This window comes from Vanessa atalanta, chromosome 26 (assembly GCF_905147765.1).
Source record: "Vanessa atalanta chromosome 26, ilVanAtal1.2, whole genome shotgun sequence".
Taxonomy (NCBI): Eukaryota; Metazoa; Arthropoda; class Insecta; order Lepidoptera; family Nymphalidae; genus Vanessa; species Vanessa atalanta.
In genome coordinates, this window is record NC_061896.1 from 6,834,185 (window position 1) to 6,850,903 (window position 16,719).

Sequence of the window (16,719 nt, forward strand, 5' to 3'; positions counted from 1 at the left end):
TAGTAACACTGATTTTTCTCTTTATCATCATTGACTTCACTTTCAAAAGAATTGCGCAAATTCAAAAAGATTGTTTAACTAATCAACCCCCAAACGTAATTTTTAGGTAAAGCCGATAGATTTTAATTTACAAATACTATTAAAATAATATAATTTCCATATTTTCAAAGATATACATTACAAAGATAATTAATAGTCTCGTTAAAGAAGTATATTTTTCCAAATACTTAATGAACTTTTTTAAGGCAAGTGTTCGGGTTGTTACTGCACCAGGATGGCCAAATTGGTTGAGTCTTTATACCGTGGAGTAGCATTCGTGACCTGTACACAAATTTCAATTGTAATAATTTTTTATACATTGTTCATATTAAAAGTAATAAAACTAATGACATAATCTAAAAAATCGTTGCAGAAAATATTTGAAAGAATTAGCAAAGGTTAAGTTTATAAAAAACTACATAGTGTTATTATATTGAATGGATTTTGATAAGCTGTTTTATTATTAACTAGTTGTCATACGTCAGTTGTCGGATTGGTTGCTGTCCTGTAGCCTGTCCTTTCTTGGAGTTAGTTTGTTTCATACCAAATTTTGTCAAATTCGGTTCATTGGTTGGACAGTGAATTAGCGACAGATAGAGACAGAGTTACTTTCACATTATAATATTAGTATAGATAGTATAGATTAAGTACCTTTGCAAATCTAAACGCAAATATACAAATTTGTTGGCACTTGAATTGGCGATAACGTCTGACCACAAACGTTCTGCAACTGCTGCTGCTCGCGGCCATAAATGATAATCTAAGCTACCTAGACATAAATTATATGATAGAAACATATTATCAGCTTATCCAGTCAGTTTTTCCAGTCAAAATAAACATTAAAAGAGTAGCTATAAATACGAAGACATACTAGCATCAACTAAATCGGTCCATAAAATAGATTCGCCACCCTCAACAGTAAATGCATCTATATTACGCCAAGATGTCCATGCGTACATTTGTTGCCAAGACCTTAAAATAGACAAATAAACATAATTCGAAGCAAAAGTAATTTGGCTAATATTGTAATCGTCTCTCACCTGTACTTAAAGCATCTTTGCTTTATCATTTCACAAGATAAATCCCATTTAGATGAATGTATAACCCTAAATTTATTTAAATTATCTTTGGATGAATTTGGATCCCAATTACTCAATTGGACGCCGAGTCTATTCCAGGTCTTAGCTTCGTAGTCTCTGTTTAAATGAGCGGTGTACCATATTATAGGTAACCTTGGAAGAAAACCTTTATTTGCCATCTTTAGATGGATTAGCGCTTTATCCAAAAAACCTTCTCTGTCATCCATTAAGTTGTAGCAATTGGTAAATGAAAACAGACTATCGCTCAAATGAAACACATCATCTACGTGTGTCAGTTTAATAATTTCCGAATAAATCGTTTGGAGTATATTAAAAACTGACTCTTGCATAGACAATCGTAAGCAGAGAATATTATCGCACGTTAAATTACTATTTCTTCTTGCACAAGTTGTTTCAGGTAACCAAGACCAAGGCCTTCCAACTGGACCTGGTGCAGCAACTTCTATTAAAATACGAATACCTCGTACGCCAGCTCTTTTCACCAAAAATTTTACATCGTCTCTTGTATAAACCATTGATTTATCGTAAGGTCCATAATTATTTAACTCGGGAACTTTTTCTAAATATAAAGGAAAACTGGTAACGTCCGATATTCGCCAATGAAAAGTATTTAATTTACAACTCGCCATTGCATCAATGGTTCTCATTAAATCGATTGTTGGAATAAAATTTCTTGCAGTATCTACCATGACGCCTCTGTACTTAAATGTAGGGCCATCTTTTATACTGATATTTGAGAGAGTTATCAATTGACCTGTACTTTGATCTAACATAATCAGCTGACTCAATGTTTCAAGTCCATGACGTGCGCCACAAAAGGATTCGGAACTGATTTTAATAAAAACATGATCTTCAATTGTTTCAACCTTTAGCGAATACGTTTCGTCGGTGTTTAAACGTAATCTTGGGTCGGGATCACTTTCAATATCGATTTGTATATTAATTTTTTTAACTTTAGAATCAACATTAACATTTCTAGATTTACTTTTTTCAAGCCTAATCAGATATTTTAAGAATAAATTAAAACCATCAGATAAGTATTCTTGAACTGCCGTGGATGGTACAGATTTAAATTTATATTCAAGTTTCTTTGTCGATATATTGATGATAGTTTTATTGTAATATATATAGCCAATCGGGTACGGCCACAGCGGTAAACCAGAGCATAATAATGTACAGCGACTTATAGAAGAGTACGTAGATACATTGGAAGCTGAATTAAATACTCTTTGGCAGAAGTTATTCTGACAAATCCACGTCCAGCCTAAATTCTCTCGATAGCTAAGGAATGTATGAAGACTATAAAGATAGTTTTATTAGTAAAACAATAACATATATTATCTTTTAAAAAATAATACCTTTTCAATTGAAGTGTTCTCCTAGTATGTAATGATTTAACATTTTTTATCCACCAAAGTGGTATTGCGGAGATAATTATTATTATTACCAATAATGCTATCGAACCGAATATTATAAACCATCGCCACTTAACACTTTTCCTGAAAAAAACTGTTCATCATTTTGATATATAAAAATTACACGTGCAGATTTACTTGCATTTTTTGACATATTGGAATTGCTATAAATGTTTTCGAAAAATTATAGATTCATATAGAAGGATGCGTTGATCTATTCACTTCCGAAAGCACTTCCAGGCTCGTAAGATTATAGGCATTGTGATAAAATAATAGTCCAATCACTATAGACATTTTTAAGAGCAAATGAATAAGGAAGGCTGATTTATGGATATGTTGTAGGAGGAGCTTTGAAAAGCTTAAATTAATATTGTCGACCTTGACGTTAAAAGTTAAAAGTTCTACGTCAATCTTGCTCGATTTGGCTTTACCGATCAAATTTAGATAAAGAGAAAGCAAAACATTGTATCTAGTGGCTTACTTTAACGTTGAAGTCTTTGGAATATTGTCGCAGAATTCCTTAGTGCTACCTGGGTCACCACAGCATTGGCCAACAGGAGTGCATTTAGTACAAGAGCAGTTCGACTGACAGAACTGGTGATCTGAACCTTTTATTAAAAAAGATACATATTAAGACAAAATTCATTAATCAAAACTAGACTGAAGAAATAGAAAGAACTACGCAGATCCATAGAAACGAATACTTTCATAGAAGCTACGATTGGATAAAAATTATGAATACCGCGAACGAAACGCTCATTACTGGGTTTATTATTTAAATTCATTGCCTTGCTCCTCTGTTGTATTTCTTTCAGCCGTTGAAACAATATTTTCTCTATCCAACTGAGTTCCCAAATATCCAACTTTAAAATCAGACTCATCTGTGAATCTTTCTAATGAAGATTTCGACAAAGACGCATCATTGACTACTGATGGCAGGACAGTTATTGAAGATTTAAATTTTAGTATCTGAGCTTTCTTTCGATCATACAATGATACACTACTAGAATCGTCGAGCTCTGATTCATTTTCATTTGCTTCTTGTATCCATTTACCAGCCTTCTCTTCTTTGGTGGATGTTTTATATGCACCTACAGATATCTTTTAATATTAAATAATCATCAACTTTGTATTTTACAATTTGTCAATTTATTTAAAAATTAAATAGATATTTATCAACAATATAGATTTATTTATTTTTGTATGGTCTTTGTGCATGGCGGTTTAGGTAGGTACCAACACTCTACCGCTGAGTTAGTTGCGTGCGTAATTATAAGCATAAGAGACATAACGCCTTATTTTTTTTTTATGGTATATCTTGGCGGATAAGCATATGGACCACCTAATAGTACGTGGTCACCACCGCCCATAGATAATCGCGCTGTAAGAAATTCCTTATATCGCCAATGCTCCACCAACCTTGGAAACTAAGATGTTATGTCCCTTGTGCCTGTATTTCACTGGCTCTCTTACGTTTCAAACCAGAATACAACAATACTGAGTATTGCTGTTTGGTGGTAGAATATCTGATGAGTAGGTGGTACCTACCCAGACGGGCTTACACAAAGTCCTACCACCAAGTAATTCACACCATTCACAGGTTGTCAGAGATGCTTGTTTTTTTTGCCAATAACTAGGAGCTATACTATTTTAAAATTACCAGCCAGGATGGACCAATATCAATGGACCAGTCCATTTGCTAGTACCAGTGTATCTACCAATTGAAAAAAATATCAACTATTTTACCTTTTATAGCTCTTTCAATATTATTAACAGTGACTTCCATTTCCGATAAATTTTCGCAAAAATTTAATATTATCGCTTGTTCCTCCTTTGAAAGATTTTCGCAAATATCAGCATCGACTTTACCGTGTTGTGAATTTATACAGAAATAGTATAAAAGCAATGAAGTCAGTATGTATGACTTTCTTTCATAATAATTTTCTTTAAAAAGAGTCCTGTTGATTTGGTATTATTATTAACCTTTATCTTTTATATTTAATTAACAATTTGATTGTCAAGTTGAACACTACAACCGGTTTGGAAAACAAAATACCGATGAATGACTTGAGAAGAACCGGCGAAAGAAAATCAGCGGATATTTTTGTCTTTGTTATTTTATAATTATTAAAAAAAAACGTAAAACAAATTTTATATATAGATAGATATTAATGTTTATTCAGATAATTAAATAAAATATTAAAAATTAGAAATATTATTACAAAAAATTACCACAGTCTCAATATAGGAAATTTGTTTTTTATAAAAAAATCAATATCATCCGAATGTAACGGGAGTTTATCCAATTCATCAATGCTTATATCGTATCTGTATTTGTCAATAATGCTCATAAATACGTTGGAGCTTAATTCTTGTACGTCTGTATATAAAATGCATTTGGTAACCTAAATTATAGAGAAACTATTATTAATATTTGTTTTTACAACACTATTGTGCAGAATCAGACGCTTGATGAAAATCGAGGCAGTTGGTTAGTACAGACTAGAGGATACGGAAGGCCATGGATGGTGATGATAAACATACTTTAGGTCGAATTTAATTTGTAACAATTAAAATGCTTTACAAAATTCAATATTTTCCATCCTTACTGTACAAAACACGTTTAAACAATAAAGCGCTGTTCTCGCTTGATGATGATTTCTTCAAGCTACTCATAGGGTTAGAAATTTAAATTAAAGAGATGGGTAAATGGGTAAATGGTGGTGCAAAACATATATCAGTATACGTAGTAAGTAATGAAATAAGTTCTCAATGTAAATCTCATTTAAATTTGGGCACAAGTTGAGCATTTAATGGCCATTATTTGTAACCCTCATCTCTTTTGACTGAAATGGAAAGGACGTCAGACATACCCAATTTAACAATATTTGGTTCCAATTTTTCTCAATACTCTCCAAGTAGCAATCGGAACATGATTCATCATCACTCATTTTGGCTGTATACTTTATTTGACAGTATCACAGCGGATAAAATTTTTGCAACATAAGTCAAACTTTTTTTGTATGTAATGTCTCTTTGCTATAAAAGTGCTCAATATTCTGCCAATGTCACGCATGTTCTCAAAATATAAAGGATAAATATTGACTGAAAAGTTTTGTCATGTTCTAAATGTAAGATTTTTTAACTACTATTTAATTCTAAGTGCTAGGAACTGGTAATATATTTTTGTTAATGAATAAGCAAATACAATTATATTTAAATTAGTTTTGACTTTGATTTATGTGATGATTGTACATATACGATCTTTCAACAATACCGCAGCGGTGTAGCTGATTTTTTTGCGACCCCAAGTAACCAGCCTTTCATAAACGCGTGTTTGAAATATCACTCGATGTCATTTACTGATATAATATATAATAAAAACGTCTGTCTTATGTGACATTGGCGAAATAATCTACTCGCCAATAACACGACAACGTCTACAAAGTCGTACTTGTTGGCCCATTGGCAATAATGTTTATGGATGCTATGTATGTGTGTCTATGCCTTACGAATCATTTCATTGCCAAATGTTAATACTCTGTATTGCTGAATGATTTGAAGAGTGAATGATCCAGTGTTCGTTAGTAACGTATAAATAAAATAGAGAAGCGTTCTATCAGATTCAGACTGACGAAAGCGTTTATTCATAAAATCTGCCGACGGAATTATACAACGGTCCATTACGGATCGTTTATCTTCTCATTGTCTCGTATTTGACCATATATACATTTTAATTTACATATATACAATGCACCAATAGATAATAAAACTCCAACCACTAAGTGCATTTTTATATATATCCTTTATGTTTGTATTTGAACTATACAATTTTCTGCGGTTTGTTCAAAACGACTCTAAACATTTATATAGCTATATAAACCATATAATCTAAGCATGACGACCTCCGTGGTCGAGTAGTGTATACACCTGCTATTCTATGTTGTCTTGGGTCTGGGTGTATGTGGTACCGTCACTACTTCTGATTTTCCATAACACGAATGCTTTAGCTACTTACATTGGGATCAGAGTAATGTATGTGATGTTGTCCAATATTTACTATCATTTATAAACAATTAATATTATTGTCCTAGTGTCTAAGTTTCCTATGTTTATACTAAGACTAGTTGCTAACCCAGCTCCGTTTGGATTAGTGAATTAAATGAAAAGGTATTGTATTATATGGGGTAGCGGGTATGTTTTTACAGATATAACTATGAAATTAAAACTATAACGGTCATTAATTGCTTATGATAATTTTACTAATTCTTTATTAGCGGTGGTGAGTTATCATCAGGAAACCCATTGGCCAGGCTGTCTACCTATTTTCATATCAGACTAACCAAACCAATTAATAATGCATGATAATCTCTTCGTAAATGGTATTTACGGAGAAAATATTTAATTCCAAAAACGGCCCTGTTATTTTATTATATCTATAAATAAAAGGTCAAGAAATCTTGTTCGAATTAACCTTCAAAATAAATATAAAATACATTCTATTTTCATGACATATACGAGTCGACTGAGAATGCGATGGATCTACAGTACCATTTTTATCTATCAGATTTGTTCGAATTTAAAGTATAATAAAAATATGGATTACTTTGTTGTTATGATTGGAAAATAATCTATGTGCGAATTAAGGTCATATCCTCCTACACTATAAGTATATTCTCAATGTGAAAATTATTAAGAGATTCAATATGTATGTAATCTCCTGTAACCAGACTGGCTTTCTTTTTTTATGTTAAAGGGGGCAAACGAGCAGCAGGCTCACCTGATGGAAAGTGATTCCCACCGCCCATGGACATCTGCAACACCAGGCGGGTTGCAGGTGCGTTGAAGGCCTTTTAGGAAGGAATGCGCTCTTTTTTTTAAGATTCCCAAGTCGTATCGTTTCGGAAAAACCTCCGGGGAAAGCTTACCGACCCTTCTTCTGCTTAGAAGACAAATCGAAAAATTGCGCATATCAAAATTAGGCATTTATCGCGGAGTTGCCTATTAAGGTGCTCGAATAGAGATAGCAGGGCTGACCGCTCGCGAGAAAAGTCGAGGAAAACTTACTATAACACGTATCGCCGTCACCGCTATGACCCACAACAGTCTCCGCAGAACAGACCCGTTCAGAGCGGTGACAGTGATACCGTGCAACCTCTCTACAAGACCTGGTCAATCTTCCAACGGAATAGCAATCAGCTAGCTCGAAGAAATCCGCAGAACAGACCCGTTCAGAGCGGTGACAGTGATACCGTGCAACCTCTCTACAAGACCTGGTCAATCTTCCAACGGAATAGCAATCAGCTAGCTCGAAGAAATCCATCCATCTATGCCATCGTTCCATTTGACAACATTGACATTTAATAATAATTAATAATTTATTTATTAATCGGTGATAGTCACTTTCCATCAGGTGAGCCTACCGCTCGTTTGCCACCTAACAAATAAAAAAAAAACATTCTTAATGGGAATGAGGCCGATGTGGTATTCAAATCCTATATTCTCATTTTTCATATATTTATTATTAAGCAACTCTTGATCTGTGAAAGTAAACATATCATAGTAACATATCAATGGTATGGTGTCATAACTTTTTTAATAATGAGTTCCGAACATCACGGTAAATTTGTTGTTACATCAGTGTCTGTTTGTTCATCTGTATGGTGGTAAGGAACCTACAATCCTAAATACACCCAGGTGAAAGTTGAAACACACATCCCGTATTCCAACTCCTGACCTGATTAGACCTGAGGATAAAGTTAATGATTTAGAATTATTATTATGCCAGTGTCTATCATCACAAATAACCTTACCAAAGAGTTTTCAAATACTTTTTTAAAAATCGATTCCAATAAAAAAACTAAACACCCAGCACTTAACGAAGAATCAAAAGCTGTATATTTATTCAAGGTCAAGATTATTATATAATAATCGACTATTGAATATTATCACGAAACACAACTCACGCTTGACCGACATAATCACAATGAAATTGACAATCACTTTTTGTACATTGTTTAGTTTTCACGGTCAGTTATTATGTAATGTAAAATGTCTGATCTTGTCAATGTAACCCGTTTTAAAGGTCACGTAAAATTAAATAATATTATGGTAATGTCTAAGTTATAACAAATATATATCTCGCTTGTTATATTCTCTTATTATCTGTTAAGGACAGGGTTACCATGCCAGACTGTCATGCTTTCTATTTAAGTTCCGGTTTGAAGGAATATTTATTTGATGCAGTGTTCCAATTTCAAGGGTGATTAACCCAGCGTAATTACGGGTCGTGATATCTTAGTTCGTTTGGTTTTTGCGTATTGATACTAGAACTGGCGTATGCTTGACGTTACCAGTTGGTATGGACGGAAATTACCATTTACCAGAAACTAATCTTTACTCGTCTACTGCCCTGAAATGAGTTGTTTTTACTAGATGTTTGTATTAGAGGTTTTTATTCTCTACATAGTGAACCAAAGTCGCTTCTAGATTTTTAAGCTGAGCATCGGATTTTTATCAAAAAAGAGTGATTCATATATATTCATATATCATAATAAGAGTAAATTACAGTACATAAAAGACGAGTTCCTCTTTTCTTTCCTAGCTATATATTTCCTATCTTTCCCAGCCGGCAAATAAAAGTTCTTCTTGTATTCGTTCTTAATCTAATGTTTGTATATAAACCCTTACTGTTTCCGTGTAAAGCCGGGACGGGTAGCTTGTTTAATATATGTATGCAATACAAAAATACTATTGTTTACGAAAAATGGAGAAAAGATCGACAAGTTTACTGTACCGAAAAAAAATTGTAGAAAGAATGTTAAGTATCTGACGGTCAGCAAAATTTCTTCAAAAACGACCGTTCTAAAAGATTATCAATCTAAGTATGAGACATTATAGCACATGTGAATAAAAGAAGCAAATCAAAACACAGGTCCACTCTCTGCCTGATGGTAGAAATATAACCCGAGTCAGATAAGCAGAACAAACAGCTTAACCTACTTGCTGAGGAACGGAAGCGTAACAATGCTTCCTAAGTCCGGGCTTCTACCGAGAAGTCCTTGACAAAAACCCTAGACTTATGAGACGGTAAAACTTATCAAGTTATATTAAAAGACATATATCCTGATTTTTAAATGTGTGTGTGATTTTATAAATAGTATAGGCATAAGACATAAGCTTGTTTTAATCAAAAAAGTTTTAAATATAAATAAATAAATATTGGACAGCATCAAATACATTACTCTGATCCCAATGAAAGTAGCTAAAGCACTTGTGTTATGGAAAATCAGAAGTAACGACGGTACCACAAACACCCAGACCGAAGACAACATAGAAAACGAATGAACTTTTTCTACATCGACTCGGAGCGGCGTACCCATGAAAACCGGTGTACACACTACCACGTCTATATTATATGTCGACCACGGAGGTCGTCATATAAAGATACATAACATTTACCTTTCCATGTAATTCGCTAATAGATCGTCGATATTATATACCAAAAACAGTTCTTTACTAATACACACTATTTCACTTAACAACTAAGATCCACTTCACACGGTCCTTATCACGTAACCATAATGAATACCACAGTTTATGTTAAGTCTCGATCAATAATGTCATATCAAGTCAAGGTCAAATTTATAAAGTTATTTGTCTATACACTTCTTGTAGTTAGAATAGGCTATAATATAATTTCTATATAGTACGATACTGAGTCTGCTTGAGGCTTCCTTGTTTAGTGTGCCATGTTATTTGAATGCATCCAAAAATATTTTTTTAAGAAGATTTTTATTTATTAATTAGTTTTTGGTTAGTCAGGCTTTAGGAATAAAAAAGCCTATGTTCTTTGGGGTACCAGCTGCGTAACAAATGTCATCAAATTCTATTCAGTGATTTAGATAAGAAAGAGCAACAGATAGACAGACAGATACTTTCGCATTTATAATATTAGTATTTAGATTATTGCTTCTGAGAAGCACACGGCATAGACCTCAATTCCGTCGACCTGAATATTTTTTTTTTTCACAAAGAAAATTGCACTTTACCTTTTAAATACAATTGTGATTGCGGTTTTCCTCACAATCTTAACAATCAGAGATTATTCTTGGAAATTTGAAAAGTCCTTCGCTATATGACTGGGGTTTTTTAAAGTGTCAACTCGATTCGAAAATTTTTGATAGGGAAATTCGTGTATTGTCCAAATATTAGTAGCACGGAAGTGATTAATTTGACATTTATTAATTTTTAACTGTTTTAAACGACATTGCGTTGTGATAACCTATAATTTAATAAAAAATATTGACTACATTTGTTATTAGTGGTTGATATTCATGCAGGGTTTATTTATCTATACTAACATACTTTTAATATATTCCAACAACAGAGTCTAGGTAGGACTTTGTCCAAACCCGTCTGGGTAGGTACTATCCACTCATCAGATATTCTACCGCCAAACAGCAGTACTCAGTACTGTTGTGTTCCAGTTTGAAGGGTGAGTGAGCCAGTGTAACTACAGACACAAGGGACGTAACATCTTAGTTCCCAAAGTTGGTGGCGCATTGGTGATGTAAGGAATGATTAATATTTCTGACAACGCCATTGTCTATGGGCGGTGGTGACCACTTACCATCAGGTGGCCCATGTGCTCTTCCGCCTACCGATATCATAAAAAATATATATATTGCATGCAATATGCTCTGCTATATTATACAATACAAACAGTCCTTGACTAATAATATCTTCATTTATAACAAAACACTTTTAAACTTTTATTCAACTTAATGTCCAACATCAAAATGTTTGCTTTAATTAGTACTAAAATGTGTCAAAATTTGGCCGCCATTCAAAACGGCACGTTTGCCTTGATAGTAGGACTTTGTCTGGGTGACTTGTCTGGTATTCTAGCGCCAAATACTTGTTGTGTGTGTAAGGAATGGTTAATATTTTCATAGCACCAATGTCTATGGGCATTGAAGACCACTCAAATATGTGGTGGCTTATTTGCCATGGGCAATTAAAAAACATAAACCGTACCGAACATCGCCAACACGACGTATCCTTAAGAAACGAATACAACAAGACTAAGTATTTGCTGCTTGATGGTAGAATAGGGTGCTACCTACCCAGACGGGCATGTACAAAACCCTACCACCGAGTAAAAACTATGTACTATGGTCGATATTCGTTTACATAAATCACGTGTTGACGTTTGGTATATTGTTATTATCGTGGACACAAAAACACTTTTTGATAACAATTCGGCAAATGATAAACTTGAAGCACCTTACATAACACTTTTATCATCTAATTATTATAATATACAATAAAAGGGGGGTATTTTTGTTTGTTTGTCTCATGCTTCAACGCATTATATAGGATGATATATTAGTAATATGGTTAGATGGTTTACACCAGTCCTGATGGGTTACTTCCAAAGTAACTCGCACTCATAATATAGAGTCCTAGAGATAATTCAGGCAGTTGGGCAATGAGCTGAAAAAATAAGCTGGACCTGACTATATGAGAAAAGTGGAGAATTGGAAGCTTTGGCGCACCTTTGGGAAGGTCTATATCTAGCAGGAGCTTGCGATGATGTTGATAAGAGATCCTGACTGAAACGCTTAGCTTAGTATTCAATGGTAAAAAGTCTTAGTTTAAAGTCGTAATTATCCGTTAAGATTTACTTTTTCAAAATACTAGATAATTTCAGCACTTGGTACTCAAAATAAGAAACATGGTCAATAGGTGAACGAATAAATTAAAGATTTTTCAAATGTTTCACACATATAATCAGAAAAAGTATTGAAAAATTACAAGTAGCCGTTCATTTGTTACGAAACATTATTTTAACAAGTAGATCTAACATTTAGATAGTGACTTAAAATTCGACGATTAATTAAACCGAGGCTTCATTTGATGATTGCAAATTATACTATTATTAAAACACATAATTCTTATAATACAACACCTTATATCTACGGCAAGTCCGGAACCCATCGCAATTTGTTAAGTCTAAACAATCCTAGATTCCGAATATACGTAGTCAAGAAATCCAAGCGTGTAGGTAACCAATCACTCATGACGTATTCTACAACAATGCTAAGTATTGCGTACCGTTTTCAGTGAGTGAGCCAATGTAAACAGGCACAAAGGACACACCATCTTAGTTTCCAATGTTGGTGGCGCATTGTGGATGGTGACCACTTATCGTATTTTTCTAATATACTTTTTTTATTTATATAAAATAAATAACATCTCAAATTTGTATAAATTAATATTAAATAGTCTATATGTATACCAATTGTAATTAAAAGGGGATCGGTTAAACGTTGCAGAAGTTCTGCCCTGTCGCGCCATCTAGTATCGAGCTAGAACAAACTGAATAGTATTCAAACCTTTTTGGACGATAAAATACACATGTATTTCTGCCTTACCTTGTAATCGATCAATCAGTGAGTATTTTAATCCATAACATAATATATTCTACCGCTAAGCAGCACTTAACATTGGACTTATAAAGAATGATTAAATTTTCTTACGGCGCCAGTGTATACGGGCGATGACCACTTATCGTCTAGATATATCATAAAAAGGCTATATAACTTTAACCTACGATTCCAACGGAACAGACCAATAGTCATACAAAAAACCAATCTGTCAACTGTACGCCACGTGCAAAAACTACATATTTAATGTTCAAAATGAAATTAACAGCGAGAAGAATCGCGGAGCACGGATGGTGTACAATACAATCATACATAAGAATTTTTTTTTATGTAATAAATGTTTTGTTCAACTTTTTTATAAAAGACAGATTGCATAATATTTATTATTAAAATAAATAAATACATATATATCTCTTCTTAAAAAGAAATATATAATAATCTTTTCTGCTACTACATTATATATCATTTTCCAGTCTTTTTTGTTCCGTACCGTTTGCCTTAAATTGTTTGTTTTCGTTCCGTTCATTTCTAATATATATATCTTATAAATTACATCGAATGTTATTCTTATATAGTATACTATAATTATTTTACGTCTTTGTATAGACATCAGAAGCTTACATTTCTAGGTTACACATACCTAATAATGACCATAACACACAATACAATTTAAAATAATTAATACTCATTTCGTAATTTTTACATCTGTATAACATTAATTTCAATGGACTTTGGTAACCTTAAGCAATCTGCCCTTTGACATAGACCTCTTCTAAAGTTTGCCAAAATCTTCTGTTGTTCCATGATGTTCCAGAAAATTCTTATGATATGATTTTATCTTCCGATCTTCTTATTTGGCGTTCTTTCTTCAATTTTCTATCACAAAGGTCATAACGTCTTAATCATTTATTTCTCATATTTCTTATCGTGTTCCTTCTAAGTTCCATTTAATTTTTTCCATCGCGTCTGTGGCATCTGTAACTTCAATCTTACTTCTCACGCTTGATAGTTTCATTTTCGAATATCTCCATCTTATTTCGTTTGTTAGTTTGTGTTGTTCGTTAGTAAGAGTCCTGGTTTGTCATCCGGTTTGACATGGTACAATGCGGGAGTTGAGATTAGTCTTCATAAGTGAGTTTGGGTTCTTCGTGGCTTCTTTATGGAACCAAATTTTTTTTCAAGTGCTGCTTTTTCTATTGCTTATTTCCTTTTGGATTTAATTTTCTGGTTAACCAATTTATCTTTAATATGGGTTTTGGTCATTAGATTAACATTTATCACAATAGATATTTTACAACTTTCTAGACAGTTTTCGTAGTTCCTCAGTTCCGAGTAGACTACATTTTTCTAATACATTTTCGTAATAGTTTGTAGTCGAGACTTTATTTTTCAGTATTGTTCATAAATTTCTCAGAATGTAAAGAGGGTTTTCTTGAAATTCTGGTGTTATTTTTTCTTTCTCTGTGTTGTTGTATCTTTGTAGGTGCATATATTATCCTTAACAAGTAAACTAGCAACATGTAAGCTTTCATATTTTCCATGTTATCCGAGTTCTTTCTCTCTGCCCACTTCACTTCAATTTCTAATATCCCAATCGAATGCATATTCCAATTCTGATAGGTTCATCTGTTCTTAAGCTTCTTTTGTTAAGATATATAGAAACTGTTTCTCTCCTAGTTCTTTTTTCTTTTTGTCTCTGTATTTATGTATGTGTAAGTTATTTTTTCTGATATATTTTGCTTTATAGGCAGCAAGTCTAGACGAGGTTTATATCTTACGTAATGGTGTGATTTTATTTATTATTGGGTTACCGAGGTCTAGAAATTATATTTTTGATGTATTCACTACTGTCAGAGGGGTTGATCTGAATTACATATATACAAATGGATTAGTAGTAATTTTTTTTAGTAATGCCAGTCGCATGTTAATGCTGCGGTATTACAAGCAGACATGAAGATCCTTTTCTTTTTTTTATTTCCTCTTTGTTTTACAACAACTTTGTTATTTTTTATGTAGACGTAGTTTCCCCTCTCCCTCTGTAGGCGGAGCTCGTTTTGTAATTCTTTGCGTTTTTGCAACGTTTCTTTGGTAAAATCTTCGGTGATGTAGCTTGGTTGTGGCATTTTATTTTTATTTTTGAGTATTTCCATCTTTTTGTTGTACGTCGCGAGAGTGATTATTATCGGTCTCGTTTTCTCTGATGTCAGTTTTCCAATTCTATACAATTTGCTTATGTCGTTATCGTCGATATTTACATCCAACTGTTGAAGTAAGTAAGTAATATTTTTAAATAGTTGATTATAACTAGTTTCGTTTTCTTCGAATCCGTGTATTACGATGTTGTTCTTCTTGATTACATTCTCTAGAGTATTTATTTTTTTATTTAGAATGTTTATTTCTGATTTAAGATTCTGGTTTTCTTCCATTACGGGTTTAATTTTATCATCCATGGTCATCATAGCGTTAACTGTTTTATCTGTTATTAGATTAGCTTGTTTTTCCATTTCTATTTTCATTTTAGAAAAGAGCGTTGATATTGACATTTCTTCAGACATCGTAATTTTTAAAGTTATTATTTCGTTGCAATAACAAAACGTTTGCTGAATGCTTAAATTGGAACGTAATAGTTACCTGTTACGTTGGCTGCAGTGTAAGTGTATGTATTGATCTCAATTCGATATGACAGCACTTAGTTCTTTCGTTATGTTGTCAGTTTTGTTATTGATATATAATATTGTTATTATATATACGCCTATTTTTATTTTTTTTTCGATGGTTTTTCGATGTTTTTTTGAGTTTTTAATTTAATCCTTCTTCCTTTAATATTAGTTTATTTCGCAATTCGAATGTTTTTGGTTCGTTTAGACTGAATTTATTTGATTTGTTTCGGAGAGCACTGACAAACGTATTCACTGCTAGAACACCGGAACCGGAAACATATTCATTACATAGACAAGCTTGCAAGCGACATGTGTTGCAAGGACTCTTTAATTTTTTTATTGATATTTACTAAGGCTCGCGCGCCACCTTTTACTTTAAAGATAACACGTCAAAAATGTATACTCAAGTGCTTTCAAAGTCATTCCAAGTACAACGTTTCAACCCAATTGGGTAAAAAATTCAATAAGGTGTAGAAAATAAGCGTGTAACATGATTTTTCCGTCCTTGTGTATCTCATTGAACTCCTAAGCGGCTGGACCGATTTTGATCAAATTTTTGTGTGTATGTGTGAAAAAAATACAATTCTCAATCTTTGTTGACCTATCAGCGATTAAATACAGATACTTTTATTGACAAAATATAGAGTACCAGTAAGTTTGGATAAAAATGAGTCGTTTACATCGTTTTACAAGAATAAACATCTTGAAGATAATAATTCCAAGCAAAGTAGGTATATATAATTATGCCTAGATGAAATTTGTGCCAAAGTCCCATGCACTGTGCTTTGTGTAAGTTTGTCTCGGTAGATACAAATATTCTACCGCCAAATATTAATACATAGTATTATTATTGATCAATTTTAAGACTGAATGAATGACTGAATGACGGAATAGAACTTTTTAATATTCCGTATAGCGTCAGTGTCTATGGGGTGGTGACCATAAACCATCAGGTGGCACATTTACCAGACCAGATCAAAGTGTTTTCAGTTTAAAAAATCAACAACATGTATTTTGTTTAATAATTATTTTAATAACACATTTAAAAAAAAAG

General features: G+C 33.0%; 2 protein-coding genes across 2 annotated transcripts; both read right to left on the minus strand.

Annotated features, from left to right (window-relative positions):
- Positions 1–222: 222 nt before the first annotated feature.
- Positions 223–5,505, minus strand: LOC125073887 (probable beta-hexosaminidase fdl). The gene is made up of 9 exons (XM_047684969.1): positions 5,428–5,505; positions 4,787–4,959; positions 4,311–4,512; positions 3,343–3,655; positions 3,036–3,162; positions 1,080–2,420; positions 911–1,011; positions 691–808; positions 223–321 (listed from the first exon to the last, which is right to left on the minus strand). The coding sequence occupies exons 1-9, from the start codon at positions 5,503–5,505 to the stop codon at positions 228–230; spliced, it is 2,547 nt and encodes an 848-aa protein (XP_047540925.1). The 3' UTR covers positions 223–227.
- Positions 5,506–14,909: 9,404 nt separating this feature from the next.
- On the minus strand, positions 14,910–15,560 carry LOC125073888. Its single transcript, XM_047684970.1, has one exon. The coding sequence runs from the start codon at positions 15,558–15,560 to the stop codon at positions 14,910–14,912; it is 651 nt and encodes a 216-aa protein (XP_047540926.1).
- Positions 15,561–16,719: the final 1,159 nt, after the last annotated feature.

Excerpts from the sequence above, each read along its gene's own strand:
- LOC125073887 (XM_047684969.1), bottom strand. The coding sequence starts at position 5,505 with ATGAGTGATGATGAATCATGTTCCGATTGCTACTTGGAGAGTATTGAG. Across the intron at positions 3,163-3,342 it reads AAATACAACAGAGGAGCAAG|GTTCAGATCACCAGTTCTGT; the intron begins GCAATGAATTTA and ends TTTTAATAAAAG. Across the intron at positions 809-910 it reads GACCGATTTAGTTGATGCTA|GTAGCTTAGATTATCATTTA; the intron begins GTATGTCTTCGT and ends ATTTATGTCTAG.
- LOC125073888 (XM_047684970.1), bottom strand. The coding sequence starts at position 15,560 with ATGTCTGAAGAAATGTCAATATCAACGCTCTTTTCTAAAATGAAAATA.